Genomic DNA, 23,218 nt, shown 5'->3' on the forward strand with positions numbered 1-23,218 from the left:
AAACAGAAAAAATCATTCATTTCATACTTTGCCCTCACAGACCTCTTTACAGAAGCTTTTCAAAGAGAGGAGCCTAAAATTAGCACTGGTTAAAGATCAAATAATTGTTTCTTTCCTTCCCCTGTCTTTTCCACCAGTTTCCAACATAGGCTCTTCTTGAATTCACCAGTGATCCCAAGGGCCAGATCGTAGCTTTACAGAAATGTGTTTATAAAAGTCTTGCATTGCTGTTATTGAATAGGTGCTCAGTTTTTGCATGAACTAGCTAGTCCTGTGTTGAGAGATTATGTTCCAGTGGGTAGTATTTTTCAGCTATTAGTAATGCCAGCACCAATTTGAGTGAAAGCAAGATCATTCCTTGCGTATTGAGAAAAGATTAGTACTTGTTAGAGACTTGATTTAAAAGTTATGAAAGTACTTTTCTGTTTCAAATTTTTATTGATGATATATTTGTTCTGAATAGCTGGTGATAACTGCATTTTTCTTAACCAATGTGACCTTTAAATGGAGTCAGATAGTGCCAGAATCTGAAGCAAGAGTTAATGGTTACATTATGGTTGTTGAAGCAAATATTTGACTTTCTTGCACAATGTATGAAGATCATGAGTTTTGAGCAGTAGCTGATTTGCTTTTCTGCTTGAGTTCTTTCTCTTGAATAATTCTTGTTACTTGGGTCTCAAAACCCCCATACTTTGATGCTCCATCTCATTTAATCATTGATAAACTAGTTAAATCTGGAGCATGAATATTTAATTTTTTTGAATATAGATAAAACAATAAAATGTGTATATGATTGTTAATAATTTCTGTTGTGAACCTTCAATACTGAAAATTTTCCCCCACTTAGTGGGCTTGTAAGCAAGCACAGTGTGAGGCATGAATAGAGAAACATCTGAGCTTCCTATTTGATATCAGCTCTGGATCATCTAATACCAATATTTCACTGGCTGTCACGTTAAAAAGTTCTAGGGGGGTGCAAATAATTGTAGTAGATGCAAAATTACAAATGTCACTATATAAAAGCAAAATGAAATGAATTAAGTTAAACTTAATATTGGAAAACACCTTTTTAAGAGAATTCCTAATCCTTAAAACAACTGTTGGTTTATAGCTTAATTTGCATATTTTTGCTAACATAGATTTATAATATGAATATATTTAGATGGATACAATATTTGATACAGCAAATATTAATAAAAATACCATCACTGGCTTGTGAGGTACCTCTTTTTAAAATGTATGATGCAAAGGAAGGTATGCAAAGGTGAGTATGTTCATTGGCTTTAATAACTTGAATGTAAGATGCAACTCTGTTCCTTGTACTGGGTAGGTAGTAATATGCTACAGACTTCAGGTAAATTTTTACTTTTTTTCAAACGTGAAACAGGCTTTGTACAGCATTCATGTTAACAGAATGATTCAGAAAGTTTACAGTCTTAGTTTGTCTTGAAAGGTTTTGTCCGCTGAATCAAGTATGAAGAGTGTATTTGAATTCCTAACAAATGTTGTGACTGCTATAAATCACACTTTTTTGTAGAGAGGATTAGGTGATACTGGGCTGGTAAAAAGAGCATTTTGCTAGGTGCTTTCACTACAAAAGGTATTCTAAGGATCTTTATATAATTTACCTGCTTGGCTAATTCTGATACTGCTTGTACTGGTGAAGATGAGAGAACTGTATTGAAACCATACCAGTTAGGTTGGGGAAAAGTAGTGGATCCATTAGTATTTCATTCCTCCAAGATATTTTTATCTCCTCTTATTTGGTACATGGGTCCATAATGTTCATGGTGTGTAGGTCTGCTGAATGTTAAATAATGCAAGCAAAAGAAAGAATGTAGACACTTAATCTTTTTCAAGTTAGATTATGTAAAATACCCAGGAGAGACTTGGGCTTCTAGGACTGATCAGGTATTCAGGATTTCCTTATGCCTGTTTGTTAAGAATAGGCATCCTAGCACAAATTTAGAGCTAAACTCCAAGAATCCAGATAAGTCTAAATATTTTATTGGTTACATTTTAAACACTGAAGTAGAACACATGTAAGTTACTTCGTGATTTATTTTTTTAATACACTTGTATCGATACATGCCACTAACCATTTTAAATTGCAGTCAAATTATCTACTGCTATGAGTCCATTCATGTGAAACTACCTGTAGATAATGTATTTTCTTGTGATACCAGTGGCTTTTGTGTTAGCTAATATAACAATAAAAATTCCTTTACGATACTGGTATATTAATGCGTAATTATATAGCCCACGTGTAACAGCCTGTTGAAGGTCTTCCCTGCTTTTAAAACTTGGCTGGGTTGACAACTCTACCCATGAACAGGAGGCAACTGGTACGATGTTCATAGATCAGAAACAAAAAGGGGCGGTCGACAATAAAGCGAATCTGAGTAGAAAGAGGCATGAACCCGACGTTGGTCATTGCTCCAGCCTCTGTGCCTTCCTCATTCACAGTTATTGTGCCTTGATGATTGAACTGTTTAAACAAACAAAAAAAGGAAAACAAACAAAAAAGAAATTGAGGATCTTGTAAGTACTCAAATGATATGCTCACAGCCTTCCCCCTCTTCATGTTCTGCACGTGGCTCCCTTGTGATGCTGGTAACTCCTATGTGGCAGCAATCCTTTGGGTTTGGTTTGTGAATAAGCCTGTTCCTGACTGACCACAATGCTTTCAGTGCCTTTGACGTCTGATTAAACATGTTCCTCATTATATGAATAGTCAAGGACATGCAGAGAAACCCATATCCCTATGCCCTCCAAGAAAGATAAGAAAAAGTATTATTTTAACTTACTGTGAATTATTTTTACTGTGTTGCCATGTTTTCAGGTGATATAGTTTAATCAGAAAGGAAATGAAAATAGGAGTAAATACCCTGTCAATGGTGACTTTCTCATCTGATATACCAGAGTAGTCGCCTTTTTCATTGAATAGTTCTTCTATTCCCATGGATCTCAGATAACCAATCAAGTTATAACTCTTCTCCAGCTTAAATTTAGGCAGAACCACTTCTCTTGTTCTAGTAAAAATAAAAACAAAAATGAAAAATCATTAAGGAGATACATATTTGCATGACTCCTTTGCTTTACATATCTGTTGTGGTTTGGGTTTTTTGCTGTCTTCAGCAAGCAGGACACAGAAATATACAGGACTGTTTACTGTCCTTTTACTTTCAAAACTTGGGCATCATTACTTTTAAACTGTGTTTTAAAAAATTAATTCCTGTCCCAAAACTGTTAGTTTGTAATTTAATATTTCACTTAACGATGATTTACATTATTTGTGTGTGTAAGATACATAGCCTTGAGCAGTTCAGTACATGGTTGGATATGCTTGTAATAAATGTTGAACTGTCAGATTTTCTGGAGTACTAAACTGGAGGTTTGTCAGCTAATGTATACAATAGAAATAGGTTGGCTTCCTGAATAGCACATCAAATCAGTTCTTTTTATCTTTTTATCAAGTCTGAAGACAGATATCACCTAGTCTGTCATCTTGCACAAGAGAGGCCATCTGATTTTTTCTCTCTCCCGTAATGGTTATGTCCATTGTTGATTACTGAATGTGTCCCTTTACACAACAGATATGTTGAAATGCATAGTGCTGAAATGAACGTAGGCTGCTTTCCATATGATTGAGATTACTCTGCATAAATAGCCTGTTGTTAGCATAGTCCTGTTTTTCCTCCTCATTGTAAACTTTGTCAGTAATAACTTTTTCTTTAAATCTACAACGTTAACTACTTAATAGAAAGAATTTTAGAACTCCCATTAGAATTTTCCACCTCGATCATCCTTCATTTCTTGACAGCATTTAAATTTTGAGATATCACTGGTCCTTATTTTTGATTCAGTAAATCCATCTTTTGGGGTTTTTTGTTTAGGTTTAATGTTTTTAATCAAAATATCATATGTTATCTTCTGTGCTCTTTACTTACCCTTACCAATCTCATCAAGAAAATACATTAAGACTTAAGCAAGATGTACTTTTCGGCAGATACCTGTTTGTCATGCTCTTCTGCCATTTTTCCACCACGTGAGGTGTTATCTGCTTTTCTAGGGCTTTCATGCCAGAGAGTTTGTGTGGAAGTACAATCAGCATACTGATGTTCCCCACAAATGGGAGCTGGATCACACTGCAGTCTAGCTCAGGGTCTGCAGCAGCTAGGAAGTTCCCTTTAGTCTGCATCATAGGAACCTTTATTGTTTGCTTCTCATTCAGTCGGAAACTTCTCTTTGTGGTCATTTCCACTGGAAACTTATTCTCCCAAGTTCCTGTTAATACAATGCAGAAGACAGATAAACAAAAAACCCCAAGATCCTTGTTTAATAAAATATTCCCAGAATAACAGTTTACATTAAGTTTTAACTCATGTGAATTGGGAATTAGTGTAGTAGATTGTTGATTTCAATTAAGCCTGAATAAGAAGACAAGTTTTAAAGTGACTTTAAAATTCCTGGCTTTCTTTCTAACTTAACATTTGTCTGATTTAAATGTTCTGAATTACAAAGGCAGGTAAACACAAACTGGAAATTTGAAAGGGCTTGGTGTGTACTATTTTTTCCACAAGGAGCCTATAAATTACAAAGTTCAAACAGATGGAAAATATTTGGCAGGGTTTGCACCTAGCAAAACAACTGACAGTTGTATTTTCTGAGAGATCTGATACTTGAAACCAGACTGTTTCAAGCATCAGAAATGCCAAACTAAGTAATGACTGTTTTCATTTTGCATAAAAGATATTATGCTGAAGGTATTACCTTGACTTAGTCCATTCAAGCCATTTAACTTTCTGTCGTAAGACATCCTGAAGAGTTTGAGTGTTGACTGCTTAATTTTATGACCCAGTTTGATGGGATTTCAGCACACCTACATGAGCCTGTCATCTGACAGGTTTATGCCCAAAGAATACAGTTCAACATATTTTGCAGCCCTGAAAGCTTTGCCATCAGGGTTTGAATCTTTCTAAGTGAAGATTGTTTGGGTACCCCAAATATTTATCGACTGGGTAAAATAAGGTGCTTTTTTAAAGTGTTGTTCCTATTGATCTGTTGTCAGAACTGAGGCTTTGGAAAAAACTGTTATTTTTTTCTTAACGAGCAGACAAAGCTAGGATTTTATAGTGGAAATAGGGTTACTGGTATTTCCTGTTAAAACTGTGGATTTTAGGTCACTGTTGACAAGCAGGTAGCTGGGGAGCGTGGCTGTAACTGTGTGGAGACTACAAATTTAACCTTAATTGGTAACTTTTTTTTTTAAAAGGTTGCAAGTGATGCTGAGATCCTTAATCTGACTTTGCCAAATTGACTGTGAAGTAAGAAAAAAAGCCTTAAGTCCAACTTTCATTCTAATAGTTTCTCTGTATGTTGGGCTGATGGGGAGCAGTTTGAGAAGTGATCAGACTGTGGTTAATATTCTGAAGGGAATGGGATATAAAATGGATTATGCTATTCCCAAACAAATTGTCTCACTTCTCGGGAAAAACTAACTTCTGTCTGTTCTTCAGGGAGCAGAATTCACAGGTATAGGACTCCAGCTAGCTAAAGACACAAAGCTGCTGTGGGTCAGGGGAGCTTCAGCAGCACTGTGGTCACCTGAGGGAGACATTTATCAGCTCTTCCTAGTAAAAGAGAGGGGCTGGAGAACTTTTTTCTTGACCTCACTTTTGCAGATGTCTTTGTCTTGGAGTAAAGTACTGTTCTCCAGCAGGAGGCATGTGGTCTTCTGGGGTCAGCTGAAAGCAGTTGCCACTTTGACTTTTGTGGCTTCCTGGTTTGAATCTTCCCACCAAGATGTCTTTTAGATCCATCTGTGGTGGCAGAAGTTGTCTCCATGATTGACTTCTCTCTTGCATTCGTGACTAGAATCTCGTAGGAGCAGTTTTGGATTTGTCAAAATTTGTCAGTTATCAAAAGCTGCCGTGATCTACCATGGCTAAAATAACCAGCTCCTACTTGATAGGAAGCTTATAAATGATTGTTCGGACCTCTGCAGAATGGAGTGTAGATCTCAGTTGGAGGTAGACTGGACACCTATACAAGACAAAACTTGCTTCTTACCAATGTGAAGAGTTTCCAATAGTTTCTTGATAGTATTTAATGTAAAAGGAGCTTGAGACTTCACGGTGTTTGGCAAGTATCCCATTACCCAGTATCACTTGTACTGAGCATTTCTGTGTAGCTGAGACTACTTATAGGTTTCTTAGCTCTGAGGGCTTAACAGAGCTTGTCTGCAATGGTACAGACAGTGTAAATATTGTAAATAGAAAGATGTGGACAAAAACTAGCATGTCCAGAAGGACTCATGGGGAAACTAGGAAAGCAGGAGCAGAACTTGCTTTTTAAATGTTCAGTTCCACTCAAAATGGAATTACCAGGAGACTGTCACTGTAAGATGAAAGAATGTAAGACAGCAATATAGAATTGATTTTTTTGGTTTTAAGTGTTAGAAATTACAGCCTTCAGCAGACAGCACCAAGGCAATTTGGACTAACAGGACTCCATGGCGAGAAGAAAAAGCCAAAAGTTTTTGGTCATGATGGCTCAAGAGTTTCAATAGTAAAGCTATTGCATTTTTGGTGTTGTTTTTGTTATTTTGAGATAGCAAAAATCTTTAATAATTTCAGAGTAAAACAAAAAGGTATTTTAAATTTGACCAAATTGTGAAAAAATTATGTATCTGTTTTACTTTGCATAATCCTTCTCTTAGGATGGTCTAATGGACAGTAAAGCCATGTATTTAATATATGATATGATAATCAGAGATGTACTTAAGGACACAAATAAGTCCCTTTTGGATCATACTTCAGAATAGGGGTTTATTTGGATCTTATGCTAATGACTGCTTCAGATCTTTTGAAGAGACAAGTGGCATTATGCAAGGAAGGAACACCTTGCAAGTGAGTGGGAAAAGGTACATTTAATAAACTTATAGGAATGGTGTTCCCATAAGCTTCTATAATCAAATGCTGAGAACGCAGGTGTAAGAGAGCCCTTGAGCATTTGTTTCCTGGAAGCAGAGACATAGTTGGGAAAAAGAAATTCCTTTATAAGTTATGGAAAGGAGTATGTTGTACTTACAAACACTGATACTCTTTTGTGCTAATTTGTCTTTCCTTACCAGTGTTTTAAGTCACCTTCATATGATTTTATTCTTAAACAGTCAGTAACAGATTTCCTTTTTTTCCTTAGTCCCTCTTTCATTGGCACCTCCCACCTCTTGCTCATTTAATATCATTTTAAAATTTTGTTGAAAAATTATCAAACTTTCAACCTGAGGCAGATAACTAATGTTGAAAATCTCACCACAGGCTCTTAGTTTAAGTGTAAAGAAATTGAAAATAAGGATTTATGATAAGAATTATTGTACAGTCTTTACTTCAAGCCTCTTTAACTGTTCAGCCTGTAGTGATACAAGTAGTAGCCCATATCAGCAGGCAGTTCATACTGAAAGAACTGAAGTATTGCAAGTGGTGAATGCATTTGTTTTTAGCTGTAGAAGAATACTGGTTTTCTTATTCTCTTCAGTCCCCTGTGTAGGCTTGTTGACAAGAATCATGCTCTGATCATATAAAAGTATACATACTTTAAGATGAAATAGTTTATAGTCATTCCTATGAATCCTGAATACTTCACAAATGTTAAGTGTTTTAACTGAAATCAACTGTACCATTTCAGTGAAGCTGATAACTCGAAGCAGGACTGAATGTGACTAATAACTTGCACATGAATTATTAACCTCACCATCTGAGACTCCTACAAAGCTTATGCTTTCTGAGGCTATTCTGCATTCATATGTTGCTTTTTTTTAGTCTCACTTTTAGGCTATAAGATTTTGGATGTAATAAGTATTTGCTGTATTTATACAATACCCACTAACTTCAGGGCATGACTGGAACGTCAGTGTGCTACAGAAACGTGAAAATGGGCTAATAATAGACATTCTTCTTAATGAGGGAGTTGATAGGCTTTTTTGAACTGTAAACTAGATTTAAGTTCAGTCTGGGATTCTAATGAAGTATGCAAGTGAAGTGAACTGTGAACTGAGAAAATCCATTGCTAAGATTGAAATAACAGATTCTTACCTTTAAAGTAAAGACAGTTAAGAATCATCATTAGCGTTGTAGGGTTTACATTCACAAGCGCTTCCTTTATTAATCCTTTGGTCAGCTTCAAGATGCGTTCATTGGTTTTAGTTATGAAGTTGGGATCTGAAAAATCAGCTGGTTGGGCGTCAGCAAAGTAGTATGTCTTCATATTGTTTCTGAAATCATTCAGAATAGAAAAGTCCTTCTGAATGTAAAGATCATTGACAGACCTCAGTGTATAACCAAAATTGCGCCTGAATAGCCGATGAGTGAGTTTGCGGAAGAGATTATGAACAGTCATGAGCTCGTATTTGGTGCTGGCGTTAATGAAGTCTTGAAAGCCAAGAACAGATAATACTTCCTGCTGAGTTTGACCTTTTAGACCCAGAGAAATCATAGCCATTGCAGTGGAAATGCCAACAGGAGCCATGAGAATGTTATCTGAAGAATTGGCTTTGTCTGCCACACTGCGGTAAAGGTCGAAGCCAAAGTTTGCATTGAGGATATTGAGGCGCTGGATTCTGGTTTTGCCTTGGAATAGTTCAAGAATATTTCCTTGCTGAATTTCAGAAACCATGTATGGGCCAGCATCAATAATGTCACTGTAGTCATCTTCACCCAGTATCTTGTCGAGATCTAGATAGTCCTCTTCCTCCTCCTCTTCAGGAATCAAGTCATTAGTGATAGTGTTTTCTCTGTGGAACTCTGGTGGTAAGTTTGGCATATCATAGGTCCCATTTTCATGTGGCTGTGCATCTTTAAGGCTTTCAAAATGCTCAGTGAAGTCCTTGACTCCACCAAACGTGGAGGTTATGATGAGAGCAAGGGCAAGCAAATGAAATAGGAACTTCATTCTGACAGGTCAAAACCTGGAAGACAACATAACACAGCTGAGAGAGCATAGGGTAATTGAATTTTAGTTATCTATTCCCTAATTTTAGGTCCACGCTGAATTCTGCCACAGCAGAAGGTCTATAGTTACCTTATTCAACAGCAGGTTTTTTTAGTGGAACAGAGCTTAATTTGATGGATATGTTTACTGGTAATCAGTTTTGCTTACATAATGCCTCCAGCCTGCCAAAGAATTGGTTGACCTCCTGCTCCCATGGAAATTGTCATTATTGGCATGTTTCAGCAGTAACAAACACATTACCTAAAATATGCGGGGCTCCTTATTTATAAATCCGTAGCACTTAAAATGTGTACTAACTGTGTTACTAGCTTATGCTAAAAATATGACGTGAAGATAAGTTTGAAGATTTGAGCTTGGTAGGAGGAGGGACTAGGCATCCACTGAAGCAGCATACCAGAAGGCTGAGATGTACTGAAGAATTTGAAAAACAGACAATCTGTAGCTACAACAAAAAAAAGGAGTTTTATGAGAGTGTTTTTGGAAAAGCAAAGCTGAAATTTGATGGAATAAAGGAGATCTAGGGATTTGGCAACAAACCTGGAGAAAGATGTGCATTTGTGCTAAATACCATTAGCAGGACTGCACTGTTAAAATAAAAATGTTACTATGATGTTGATTAGAATGTTTTTTAAATTAGCAAGTAGTCCAAAGAGCTGTTCTGTAGAAGTAAAATATGTAGGTATACATACCTGTACATCTGTGAATAAAACCAGTGCTTGAAGGAAGATATTTTCAGACATGTTGTAGCAGGACTGAAGTAACTGAACTAACTGTTTAATTTTTGAAACTCTCTCCCTGAACTGAAATCCTAAAAGCATTAAAGGTGATTATCCCATACCGAAAATGAATTCTTCTGCAGCAAGGAAGGATCCACAGAAGGTGCTTTTAAAATGGTTTTTACATTGTGACTTAACGATTTGAGTCACTTTTTCTTATCGTTTCTTCATAAATTCATGACTTTTTTTCCCCGCCCCCAGAAGTCAGGCCCTTAGGGCTGAGATACTCTGTCCAGTAACCATTGATAAATGTTTTCTGCTTTTGGCATAGAAGAATTTGCTGTCTGTAGTTCCCAACTTTACATTCTCGTCTTCACCAATGTTCAATTATTGCTCAGCTGCACTTAAACAAGCAAAACATTCCCCCACTCTGCAATATATATGTCTTTGGTCAGATCAACCTAAAATAACAGAAGATGTAAATGAAGCTTACCTTTAAGCCACTGTACGGAAAGGATGTGTTGAATAGCTCAAGTAAGGGGAATGGCAGGGTTTAAATCTGAACTTTGACGCTAGTTTTTTGTGTATCTCCCAAAGTAAACATTCTCTAAACCAAACACTGCTAAACTTACTTCGTCAGCCAAAATCCCTCCCTTGCCTAGTGATCTCTGCTGAATTGTATGTTTGTTGAACTACTTTTATGGCTTTGCAGGTACTTGTTCACTTTTGAGGAAGATCTTTGAGCAAAAATTGGCATGTATGTAAAGTTTGAAAGTCAAGCATGCACATAAACTTGACTGTTAATGACTAGTAAAAGCCATGTTGCTGCTATTTTGTGCTGAAATGAGGGGGCATATTACTGCAAATATGGTTGAGGCTGCTGTGGTTGTGATGGTCGAGTTGTTTCAGTCAGTCTTATATTGGTGCAAACATTTGCGTTGCACAAGCAACTTTTTACCATAGTGCTATTTACCAGCTTAAACTCAGATTAATTTTACTATAATAGAGGGATTTTTTCTTTCTTTTTTTTTTTTTTTTTTAAGGAACAATCTGCCTCATAATTTACAAATGTATCCAAAGTAAGCTTTATATAAGGTTTCACTGAAATACTGCTGGCTGTCTTACCTCAAGGGAATTATTGTACAGTTAGAGAAAACTTCTTCAAGCTAGGTTAGAATCTAGCATTTTCTTAATAAAGTTTACAATAATAATACACAGTCATATTGATTAAAGCTCACAGATTAATGGGCCATTTCTTTCACTTTTTAAACACTGCCTGTGCTTCTAACACTTTTTAAGATAACACATGATGAGCTTTGTTACATAAATTTATCTAAAATTGTGTTTCATGCTGGCTGGGGAATATAAACTGTGCTCCTCTAGTGGTAGCAGCTGTTTGTGCAAAAAGTAGCAGAGAATTTTAATAAATGTGTTGAAAATAATGCTCTTTTACTTGCTTGTTTAGATAGTAAATTCTCCAGAACTGATGTCATTGTGTGCGTGGGTGCAAACAATGAAAGATCCCCAATTGGTGCCTCAATGTATTTCCCCAAAGCCAATAAACAATAGCAACCAGAAGTATGTTTGGCTAATATTTATTTGGTTTTGAGTTCCTTTGCACTGAAGCAAAGGGACATGGCATTGTCTTCAACACAGTTTAAAGGACCATGTGGTCTCTTCCTCTCTGCAGTTGATAGTATGCTAATATTACAGTAACCTCTGAAGAGAATACATATCAGCATGGTATTAATTCCTGTGTAAAACAAAGGAAATTCTTACTTCAGGCATCTCAAATGTTAGCATTTCAGATATTCTAACAAGATCTAATTTTCTTCAGTATAACAATAGTAATGTAATAGTAGTTTTCATAGGTGACAAAGAATATCACCTTCATAAATCATAGTAAGGAAGGTATGTGAATTGATTCCTTAGCATGGAATTAAGTTATTGTAACTCCCACCATTTTCTAATGTTAATTTTTATTTCTTTGGTAGCTCACTAGACGCTTGCCACCCATCAAGGAGGCCAAGCCCAGGTTGCAAAAGCTCTTCCGTGACTTCTGGTTGTATTCAGTGCTGATGGGATTTGCTGTGGAAGGATCAGGTAGTATAAATTCTGAGAGCACAACATTGCTGCTCACATTTAAACTCTTGTTGAATCTAAGTGTAACTGCAAACTGTTCACTGTAGGCTGAAATAAAATTAGAGGCATAAAGACATTACAAAACAAACAGCTTACATGTCAGTTCTCTGGTAGGATTTCTTTACAGCTTTGCTCTGTTTTGCTGTGAGATTGAGCACAGTACAACTTGTTCTTGTACCTAGGTTTTCTTTTTCTAAGCTAATACAGCAGTTAGCCTTAGTTAAGTATGAGTTTTGATAGCTAAGTTCCCAAAATGGAAGATCAGACACATGGGGTACAACAATAATCAAGTAGAAACTTCTTACCCATTGAGAAATTTCACTTGGAATTACCTAAACGTGTTTACTATGTTTGGAATGTGGATCACCTGTGGTGAGTGTTTGTGCTTAAGTGCATGAAAAATTGGCCCTAGGAAGTATTACAAAGCTTGATGATGCTAGTTAACTTTGTGAATCCTAATACCGTTTTTCTCCCTCACCCCACCTTCCTCTTGTGCTGCAGGTCTCTGGCCGGAAGAATGGTATGAAGGTGTGTGTGAAATTGCCACCAAGTCTCCCTTACTGACATTTCCCAGCAAAGAACCACTTCGATCTGTTCTTCAGTACAATTCTGCCATGAAGAATGATACTGTGACCTCTGTAAGAATTAATTTCTTCTATTATCACCTTCTATAATGTCTGTCAGTGTTAAATGATGTAGTAACCATGATTTATTGAAATAGCACAATACCCATTCAGCCTGCCTCCTTTTAGTGAAAAATATGACAACAGTGTACATAAGTGACTTGCGTTTAGTTTTATTGAATGTTATTACAAGTATTCAGGGTGGTAGCTACACTATTTTGATTAGGTGTAGAAACCAAGTCTTTGTGGAGATGGAAGCCTTTTAATAGGGGGGGGGGTTTTATCCATTTTGTATCAGACAGACAAAATTTGCAGTGTTTAAAAAAACCAAAACAACAAACTTTGGAAGGAAACAACACAGTCTTTCAAAGAAATGTTCAAAGACATGTTAAGTGAGCTTTTTCCCTTTTTATCTGCTGGCTTGGTACTGGGATACTTCTCTCTCCCTAGTGTTTGCAGGATAGATTTTAACTGAGGACTCTGTGGTAGCAGCGTGAAGTGGGTTGAAGAGTTGCAGCTTATGAAATGTCTTTGGCTCCCAAATAATACAGAAATCTGCATTGTGCCTAGATACTTAGTTCTGTGGCATCTGTGAGAACAGACCCACGAAGTTTAAGAAGCTGGGCAAGGTTGATGTTGATCAAAATTACATGCATTTAGTGTAGGAACTGTATTTCTTCATTGGTATGACTGCATGGAAACTAGCAGTTATTTCAGCAGGGAGCTTGACTCCAGTATTTAATTCTGTTTAATTCTGTATTTGAAGAATCGTGGCTTGCTGAGTCAGAGCAGGTTGGTCTTAGTCTGCAGACAAAGACATCCTGGCATATTGCTTGCAAAGGTTAAAAAGTAATAGCTGAAAGCAAATGTTTTCAGAAAACAAACTAATATAGTACTCCAACTTCAGATAACTTCATGTATTCATCTCTAGGCTGAATTAAATGAATTGCGGAGTACCATAATAAATCTCTTGGATCCTCCTCCAGAAGTGTCAGCGTTGATCAATAAGTTGGACTTTGCCATGTCTACCTATCTCCTTTCTGTTTACCGCCTAGAGTATATGAGGTATATATATACTTTTTTCACTGATGAATTAAAAAAAAAAAACAGCGTATGTTCAAGTCAGAATTGCCAGACACTAAGATAAATGAGAATCAGTGTTTTGAGTCACATTAGTTCTATTGAAGATTTCAAGACTGGGAATTCATCTGTGCAAAAATGCCTCTGGGGTAGATAAAAAGGACGGAATAATATAGTAGGCCCCCAAAAATGGGATCTTCTCTGTATAAGAACTAATAGAAGGTGGACAAAAGGGTTCTTTAAAAGAATATCTTGCAAGCAGTATCCTCTGCACAGAGTCTTGTGCTTACACCCCTGAAGGACAGTGTAGACACTTGCATATTCTGTGAGGTTAGTGTAATGTAGGAGCTGAGAAAATTTTTTTGTAGTGTACTTTTTTTCCCTCAATAGTATGTATTAGGTTGTACTAATCAAACATACTGAATTCACAGACTATTTTTTTTTCCTTTAAAAGTGTTTTTATTACTGCTCTTCAAAGAAGTGTATAGCTGAAAGCTGAGGTGGAGGTCTAGCAGTGAGGAAAGTAGGAAGAAACTTGTCCATCGCATTTTTACTTTGATAATAACTGACAACCGGGAGAATCATTTCCAGAAACATCTGGGCTGTATTTTAGAAACAATTTTTTTAATAAGTGATATTTCCATCATATGCAAATTCAACAAATGCAAAGCCTATAGAAATGCCAAAGATTGTACTGTATTTATATGTTGGTGGTGATTGTGTAAGTGCATCATCATAAGGTTTCCCACTCCTGAGGTGTGAAAATTATTGTCTCAGTGACAAACCAGCATTTTATGATCCAAGCCCTGTTAGTTCAATGTAGAAACAAATAGCGACATCACACTTATTAGACTTAAAATTCATGAAATGAACAATTACCATATGTGTGTTGTGTACTGTGACATTAAAGCACATGGATTTGTGTTGAGGATGTTTAAAAGGAAAAAACCTAAAACAAAAACCCAAAACAACCCAACCCTCAAAACTCTTCTTTTCCTAGGGTGTTGCGTTCAACTGACCAAGATCGGTTCCAAGTCATGTTTTGCTATTTTGAGGATAAAGCAATTCAAAAAGACAAATCTGGTAAGATTAGCTGTCTAGGTTATCTTGCAACTTGAGATACTAGGAAGTTATCTCCAGGCATGCAAAACTAAAACAAATCAAGCAACTGTATAACAAAATTAATCATGTTCACTAGATGGCTGTTGCTTTAATCTTGCCAAGAATGCTGGTTTTGTTTTGAAACAGCTTGGTGCAGTGTTGGCTGAGTAAACATAAACACTTTTTAACTGTTAAACATGGTTTATAAAGCAAACGTAATTCTGGTAATCAAACCTTCACTTCTCTCAATTCCTCAGGCATGATGCAGTGTGTGATAGCTGTTGCTGATAAGGTGTTTGAAGCTTTCCTGACAATGATGGCTGATAAAGTAGGTTACATGGAAACTAAAATTTTAAATTTGTATAAATATTTTCATTTTGGTTTATAAAAGTGTGCTTGTCTTTTTCCTTAAGAGCTTCATTCTTCTCTTTGGTATGCTTTTTAGCCTAAAACTAAGGAGAACGAAGAAGAGCTGGAGAGACATGCTCAGTTCTTGTTGGTGAATTTTAACCACATTCACAAGAGGATCAGGAGAGTTGCAGACAAATACTTATCTGGTCTGGTAGATAAGTGAGTGTAGATTTCATTTTCTGTTCTCTTTTCACATTGACTGCTTAGTCATTACTTATGTAATTGATGACAACAGTCAAGTGGATTTCTTGGCTGGTACTTCCGCTGAAGCATCTCCTTGAAAAATAACATTCAATAGTTTTTTTTTGACCTGGCCTCTGAAACCCCTGCTTAAAATGTCTGTGTCTGCTTATTATTCCTATGGATGGAGGAAACCAAAGTGGCTGTGAAAAAAATGCAATCTCAATTCCTATGAAATAGGTCTCCTTAGCTTGCTTTTGGAGAGCTTTTGACTCTGTATTGAGCGAGGCTGTTGTGAGCCATGGCAAGCTTTGTGACTTATGTTGAGTATGAGCTTACCTAGTGATGTATATAGCTAGCTCTTTGAGCAGCTCCATTTCTTGATAAAATAATTTCCTTCTTCGGCTATCCATGGTTATTACGTTTCTGAATCCTGTCTTGCTCTAGATTTCCTCACTTACTGTGGAGTGGAACTGTGCTGAAGACCATGCTAGATATTCTGCAGACACTGTCACTGTCTCTTAGTGCAGTAAGTTCCTTTGTTTAGTGATGCTATTAGGGAAATAAAATGTCTATTTCCATGTTTCTTTAGTAGAACTGATTTTTTTTGCTTTGTTTTGCATTTATTTGATATTTATTTGAGTTCTTAATTTGTTTTTGCTATCATCACTGAGATTGATAAAAACCTTAAAATTAGTTCTGCAAAGTAAGGAGTGCATTTGCACCCCTGTTTCATAGGTAGCAAAACTAGTGCTAGAGATTTTTTTGTCAAATGTAGTTCAGAAAGTCAAATTTAACATGAAGAGTAAAACACAGGATTACCCATTGTGGGTAGTAACTGTTAAACTGTCTCATTTGAAATAGAAGTTTGGTGGTGGTTTTTTTGGTTTGTGTTTTTTTATGAATTATGATTGTCAGATTATATTCTTTCCAGTCTGTGTATGTGTATCCATATTCCTTAGATTTATTACATATTCGTATTTTTTAAGGTGGAAATGCTTTATAGAGTTTTATTTTTGTACTTAATGTTGAGGAGGGGGCTTTGGATTTTTAAAATTATTTATACTGGAATAAAAAACATTTCTTAGAACTGTTCAGATTGACTTTGAGAGCTAGTATTAGCAAAAAGGTTTGGTAAACCAGACTTCTTGTTTGAGGAGACTGTTACCTGTAGTGTTCAAGTTAACTGATTGATGAATTTTATCTTACTGAGAATTGATAATTGTTTTTGTTTAGGACATTCATAAGGACCAACCATACTATGACATTCCTGATGCTCCATATAGAATAACTGTCCCTGACACACATGAAGCCAGAGAGGTAGGTGGCCCTCCTTGATTTATCAAACAACAAAATAATGCCTGATTTTTTTATGCCAAGGAGATAAATTAGTGAGCCACGCTGAATTGTCCTTTCTTAAAAATACTCCCCTAGGTAAGGTTTTTCTAATACAATATGGAATTTGGTATTTCTGTTTTTCTGAATCTTACTATTATTTTTTTTTTTTTTTTACTTTAAGCATGACAGTTCTTTGCTTACCAAGGGTACATTTAATTGTTGCAGAAAATCTTAACTGTATCGTGTTGCTGCAACCTGCCTTGCTCCCAATGTTATTTATTAGACTATTAAAAGCAGTGCCTCTTGTTAAATGTCCTGTATTTTACTGATTGTATTGATGCTTTCTGATTCTAGAGTATAGTCAAGGATTTTGCTGCACGCTGTGGGATGATACTGCAAGAAGCAATGAAATGGGCTCCCTCAGTTACAAAATCACATCTACAGGTAATGAGCCTGCTTCTGTGAAAGAATTTGATCTTTGCACATCTTCAAAATGAGATTTAAATTTTGTGGTGTTTTTTAATTTTTTTCAGACTATCCAAGCATAATTTTAATTTTTTCTGTTGCTCTAAGTTTTCCTTTACAGCATTGGCAGAGAATAATTAGAATTTTTGATCTGATGTGACATTTGATGTAGTCCAAACTTGAGTATCTTGAAAATAACAGGTCTGTAAACAGTTGATCATCCTGGATTTACTTCAGAGGTCAGAATTTGGTGTAATAGAATCATCTGCCTAGCAAAGTTTGTTTAATACTGGTGCATTAGCGGAAAATATCAGCTGGACCGAAATGTATGATTAGGATGTAAAACTTGTTTCTTGTTTTCCTCTTGGGAAGATGTCTTTTTCTGTCTTTATGTTTTGGGGTTTTTTTTAAATACAAAGGAACACTGCTAATATATGAGACCATTGAAAACTACAGACTTCAATTTGAGTGTGGGCGTAGTAAACGCTTACATGTGGCAGAGTTCAGTAGAAAGCAGTCACAAGATCACAAGCAGAGATTATGAAAGACTATTTATGATGTACTAATAAAATAAAAACAATACCTTTTATGTAAACAAAAAGTGTCGCTGTAGTAAAATGCAGGTTTCTGTTAATCCTTGCCGAGTAGTTGAAGAAACTGCATAGTCCAGGTTAGACTAGTATTCTGCCTAGAGGCGTCTAATTTAGTGCTGATAACAGAATTTCTGGGGAGGCTCAAGATCATACAGTCATTTAGGTTGGAAAAGACCTTTAAGACTGAGTCCAACCATCAACCCAACACCACCATGCCCACTAAACCATGTCCTGAAGTGCCACGTCTATGTGTTTTTTGAACATGTCCAGGGATGGTGACTCCACTACTTCTCTGGGCAGCCTCTTCCAATGCCTGGCAAAGATCTTGGACGCTGCAACTCTACCTGAAGTTTATACTTCCTTCCCTAAAAAAACTCAAGGGATTCTATCCTTATGTAAAAGGATAACTATATTCCCTTCTTCCATGGAGTCCAAAGCATTTCCTTCTGTAAGGTTCTCTTTGTGAAAAGTGATTCTTTTTAAAGAAGACATCAGCCTTCAAGTATCTATCTTGATCACTTTATCCTTTTACAAAATGGAATGAGTCTTACTCTTGGCATATTTAGGAGGACATCCAGAGTTTCTTATTGCCAGGGGAGCAATGCCTAAAAGGGAGTAGAGACAGTCTATTTATTGTTAAGTATGTGTGTAAGTTTTCTGGTAGTTTGCAATGATGCAACACTTGCTTATGAGCTGCCTTGTTTTGAAAAACACAGTAGTTTTCCAACAAATGCTTTTTGATTTTGTTTGTTTGTTTGTTGTCAGGAGTACCTAAACAAACATCAGAACTGGGTATCAGGTTTGTCCCAGCACACAGGACTGGCTATGGCTACAGAAAGTGTTTTGCACTTCGCGGGCTACAACAGACAGAATACCACCCTGGGTGTGAGTATTGGGCACAATTCTTGTTTGTTTGTGCATGTGTATAGCTATCATGTTAATTTTATAACATTCAGTGTAGCCACATAATACAGATTTTCTAAATCACCTTTGTCATAGCACTTGAATGTTACTCAGAAAGACACCTTATTTCTTTCCATCTCAAATCAAGGTATTTTCCAATCATGTTCTGTAAAATACTGAAAAGTAAGATGGTAACAAGCAAGAAAATAAAACTGTATCTAATGCTGTTTAAGAGTTTTCTATAGATTATTTTGAATGATTTGAAGGTAATATCTTTGTGTAAGACTGAAATGAGCTGCTTTCTGGAATAGTAGTGTAGGTGAGTGTTGGGTGACACCCATTTGCTCTGAGTTTTATATAGGTTCACTCAAAACATGCTTTTCCATTGACCATTTCATGCAGTTATATATAGTTTTTTACAGTTAATTTTTTCTCATTTGTTGTTATAATTTCTGATCTCCTGGAGAAACATCCAGTATAATCTGTTGTATCATCAGCCAGCTTTTTTTCTAGCAGCAGCTCTGAAACTGCCTCCAAACCCAGCTTTAGTAGGATTTCCTTTTGGTTCTCCGTTACAGTCATCCTTCTAGACAGTGCTAGTCACTAAATGTAATTACGATAAAGAACTCTCAGGACTCAGGAGGGTAGTCACGTAGTTCTCAAAAGGGACAAGGTGAAAAATCTTGATATAGTAAAGGCTATGCTGGAAGAAAGTAGAAACTTTACAACTGGAAAGGTAATAAGAGAAACAGCTTTGTCATTTTCTTAATAAGTTAACAGTATGTGTTTTTATTAGGGCCCTCCTGCATGTCAACCAAGTGACAAAAGCTCTTTCAGATTGCTAGCAGTTTGTTTTTCCTCCTGCTTTAGTCTATGGACTGGACATTGCTAATGCAAAGATGATAGTAGGCAAATTTTACATCCAAGACGTAGTAAGAATAGTTCTCAAAAGTTTTATCCATTGCTGAGTCAAGCTAGCCATTAGCAGTACTGAAGCAAAGCATTGCAGGAGTGTTGAATTTTTGATGGTTTTGCTGGCCTTGTATTTTAGTATTAAATCCTCAATATAAAAAAATTCATTTTACAGTATAAGGAATTATTTTTTTGTTTGTTTTTGAGGAGAAGCCTCTGAGTGACAAATTTCTGAGTGCTTCTGCAAAGGGAAACGTGGATTACTAGTACAGTTCTTAAAGACAGGAGCAAAATTCTCTGCATACTGTCAGTTCAACAAGCTGTTGCATGGAGAGAGCAGAACCAAGATCACATCTACTCTCCTGTCTTCTTCCTTACCTGTTCATGAAAAGGGAACAGCTGTCCCAGAGATTCTACCCTTTTTATGCTTTTTTTTGCTCTTTCAAAAAGTATATACAAATACATATTTATTTCAAACTGTATACATGGAATTAATGCACATGTTCCTTATTTCATTTTTATCAGTCTGGGTACTGTTATACCTAATAGTCATGATACTATTCTGTTTATTAGCATAAAGAAAACTAAACTTAAAACATAATTGAATGTATAAATAGAAAAAAAGACAAGTGGTTGGATATGTGCAGTATAAACAGCTAGATGTGGTCTGGTCATAGGCAACCCAGCTAACTGAAAGACCAACTTGTGTGAAGAAGGACTACTCCAACTTCATGGCTTCTCTTAACTTGCGCAACCGCTATGCAGGAGAGGTAAGTACAGGATTTCTCGTGAGTGTGGAGTGTCTACGAGCTCTGGCAAGGCTTTTCAGGGGATGATGCCCCTTCCAACCTAAACTATTGTATGGTTCTATGTTATTTTAAGCACCTTCAAGATAAAGGGTATAATTTTCCTAGGTTATTAAACAGATCATTTACTGTTGGTCTTGCAGAACGTTCTTAGATTGTAGATAAAGCTAAAGATTTAGCTAAGTAGTAACAAAAGATGTCTCTGTTTGTGGAGTTCCTTAATCAGCACATGACCAATACCAAACTAGACTCCTACAAACACTGTTGTCTGTTGAAAAACCCCTTGTATTTTACAGGTTTCTGGAATGATTCAGTTCTCAAATGCTACAGGACGAACATCTGACCTGAATAAACTGATGGTTAAAGAGCTGAATGATGCTCTTGAATTGGGCCATGCTGAATTCTACACCCAGGCCATGTTTAAGTTGACTGCACTGCTAATAAGCAGTAAAGGTATTGAAAAACAAATGGAGTTCTGCTTTCTGGCTGTGAATGCAAAGAGTAATAAACTACAGAAACTATCCATATACAAACCCAGCATGCATCAACTTGAAGCAAAACTGTGTTTTGAGTTTTTTCAATTAGGCTTATATTGGGGCCTTCTTAAACTAGAAGCTATTTATTAGGAATTGATTAGTACATACTGTGCATGCCAATTTCATGCTGATGTGAAAAGCATTTATTTATTCTGTTGGAGAAATCTGAGTGAATGTTTGTTTTCAGACTGTGATCCTCAGCTCCTTCATCATCTGTGTTGGGGACCCTTGCGAATGTTCAATGAACATGGCATGGAAACAGCAATTGCTTGCTGGGAGTGGCTGCTTGCTGCCAAGAATGGAATTGAAGTGCCGGTAGGAAGCTATTTAACAACTCTTTCTCTGTCCCTGCAAGGGGGAAGAGAGAAAATCTTGAGGGATTCACAGCTATTGTGAATCTGTGTCAAGTAAGGATGTTATATGCATTGTTAATCACTTTAGCCTGCCAGGTAGTCTCTGTTCATGTATTGTTGGAAGTCTGAGCACCCTCACAAAGTGAACTGTGGGAAGTGGATCTTTCTCAGCAGCAGGAATGATACAGTGAAGTAAATCTGCTAGGATCTCAGCTGTGTGATTTACTTTGCTGCTGAGATGTCTGAGCAGCTTATGAATCAGGTTCTGAACTACCACAATTTATAGAATAGTGTTTTAAAACAAATAGAAGTCGATGTCCCTGTGCATCAGTCGGAGCCTCTGGTATCTGGCATTACACCCTTGCATAAAAAAACAGGCTTGCAAGTGTCCTAATCCTGTAATAGGCTAGACCAGCTGTATTTTGTGAGGTGGGGATGAATCTAATAGTAATAAAGCAACTCAGTGTGGTGTAGTGGCAGCCCCCAGACAGCTGAGAAAGCTGCCTCTGGTAGTTGTTCCTGTTGTTGAGCACCAAGTGTTTCACTTGCTGGAGATATCATCAGTCTAAATTTACATAGATCAGTTTACATGCACATTTCAGTGTTTAACTTCTTAAGCATCAGTTTCATTTTTTCCTTGCACTTCTGGGGAATTTCTTTGTGTCTTGTTGAGGAGATTGGATAAGTGCCCTTGGTTGCTGGGCCTCCTTTCTACCAGAGGATGCTGCTCCTTAGAGCAGGTTCAGCAAAAGTGAATTATGTGCCATCTTTATGTTGTGTGCTTGCTTTGTCAGCTGAATGTGCTCATGGGCCAAACTGTGTCCTGCAGTACATGAGAACCTGGCATATGCCTGTCTCTGCTGTCCTGGTGTTGGAGGCAATAAATGTCAGTAAAGCATGATTTTGGACAGCACCAGCTGATCTAACAGTTCAGTCTCCTCAGTAAAATACAGTGCTTGTCTGCTGTTGCCCTTAGTCTTTCTGTTACTAGCTGAACTTCTGGAGGAGTCTTTCTTCCCTTTGTAATTTAGGATGTCAAAGAAACATTTTATTTCAGGTGGGATGTGTAGACCTGTCTCTGCCTCTCCGTTAATGTTGCAGTGAATTTTAATTGATGTATTAGATTCTTGTGTGTGCTGTGGAGAAGCATTGTGCTTTCCATGTAAGAAGATGCTCTTGAAACAAGAAACACATATCTTCCTTTTTGCAGTTCATGAGGGAAATGGCAGGAGCCTGGCAAATGACAGTGGAGCAGAAAGTTGGCCTGTTTTCTGCTGAGCAGAAAGAAGCAGATCCATTAGCAGCCTCAGAAGAGAGCCAGCCGAGGCCTTGTCCGCCAGAGGTGACTCCACATTACATCTGGATAGAGGTGTGTATTACTTCTGAACATCCCATGTGTGGCGGTGTTGCAGTGATGCTGTGATTAAGCTATTCTGCACTATTTCTTCTCCCAATTCAGAAAGGGAGTAGAGTCATGATGGTAGTCTTTCTGCCTCAAAGCCAGGAGACACACTCTTTTAGGATGAGCATAATTATTGAGGGGGAGAAAGATGTTTGAAACAGAAAAGACCTGGGGGAGGGGGGGGGGGTTTGAGATAAAAAAGGGCAAAAGAAGTATGGCATGTCTTTCTCTCTTTCTCAGTTTTTGGTGCAGAGGTTTGAAATAGCCAAATACTGCAGTTCTGACCAAATAGAGATTTTCTCCAGCCTGCTCCAGCGATCTCTTTCATTGAACATCGGAGGGGCGAAAGGCAGTTTGAATCGGCATGTGGCAGCAATTGGACCCCGATTTAAGTGAGTCGTTTTGGGTTTTTTTTTCTTTGGTGGAAGAAATAAGGTTATAGAGGGGTGGGAGAAAAAAACCTAAACACTGACTGTATAACTTGTCCTTGGCTTCAAGTGGTGAAAATTCCTCTAAAAGCCTGGAATGATGTAGAGTCTAAGCTCTGTTTTCAAAGTCGAAGTAGCTAACTTTAGCTTGAAAGTAATTTTTGGTGCTTCAGAAAACTAAATGGGATAACTTCATATAGTGAATTGCCAGCATCAT

General features: G+C 37.0%; 2 protein-coding genes across 3 annotated transcripts in view; one reads left to right on the top strand and one right to left on the bottom strand.

Annotated features, from left to right (window-relative positions):
- PI4KA (phosphatidylinositol 4-kinase alpha) overlaps positions 1 to 23,218 on the top strand; it is a 64,246-nt gene that overhangs the window by 22,841 nt on the left and 18,187 nt on the right. For both annotated transcript variants that reach the window (XM_049804085.1, XM_049804086.1), the window contains exons 20-34: positions 11,723 to 11,831; positions 12,372 to 12,508; positions 13,425 to 13,558; positions 14,574 to 14,656; positions 14,932 to 15,002; positions 15,120 to 15,244; positions 15,713 to 15,794; positions 16,502 to 16,585; positions 16,958 to 17,047; positions 18,427 to 18,546; positions 20,154 to 20,246; positions 20,579 to 20,735; positions 21,006 to 21,133; positions 22,382 to 22,540; positions 22,814 to 22,965. In XM_049804085.1, coding sequence (XP_049660042.1) covers positions 11,723 to 11,831; positions 12,372 to 12,508; positions 13,425 to 13,558; positions 14,574 to 14,656; positions 14,932 to 15,002; positions 15,120 to 15,244; positions 15,713 to 15,794; positions 16,502 to 16,585; positions 16,958 to 17,047; positions 18,427 to 18,546; positions 20,154 to 20,246; positions 20,579 to 20,735; positions 21,006 to 21,133; positions 22,382 to 22,540; positions 22,814 to 22,965 — 1,724 coding nt within the window. The remainder of the gene's footprint in view (positions 1 to 11,722; positions 11,832 to 12,371; positions 12,509 to 13,424; positions 13,559 to 14,573; positions 14,657 to 14,931; positions 15,003 to 15,119; positions 15,245 to 15,712; positions 15,795 to 16,501; positions 16,586 to 16,957; positions 17,048 to 18,426; positions 18,547 to 20,153; positions 20,247 to 20,578; positions 20,736 to 21,005; positions 21,134 to 22,381; positions 22,541 to 22,813; positions 22,966 to 23,218) is intronic.
- SERPIND1 (serpin family D member 1) lies at positions 1,993 to 10,327 on the bottom strand. Its single transcript, XM_049804087.1, has 5 exons — positions 10,222 to 10,327; positions 8,097 to 8,968; positions 4,014 to 4,287; positions 2,888 to 3,032; positions 1,993 to 2,488 (listed from the first exon to the last, which is right to left on the bottom strand). The coding sequence occupies exons 2-5, from the start codon at positions 8,950 to 8,952 to the stop codon at positions 2,297 to 2,299; spliced, it is 1,467 nt and encodes a 488-aa protein (XP_049660044.1). The 5' UTR covers positions 8,953 to 8,968; positions 10,222 to 10,327; the 3' UTR covers positions 1,993 to 2,296.

This window comes from Accipiter gentilis, chromosome 7 (assembly GCF_929443795.1).
Source record: "Accipiter gentilis chromosome 7, bAccGen1.1, whole genome shotgun sequence".
Classification (NCBI taxonomy): Eukaryota; Metazoa; Chordata; class Aves; order Accipitriformes; family Accipitridae; genus Astur; species Astur gentilis.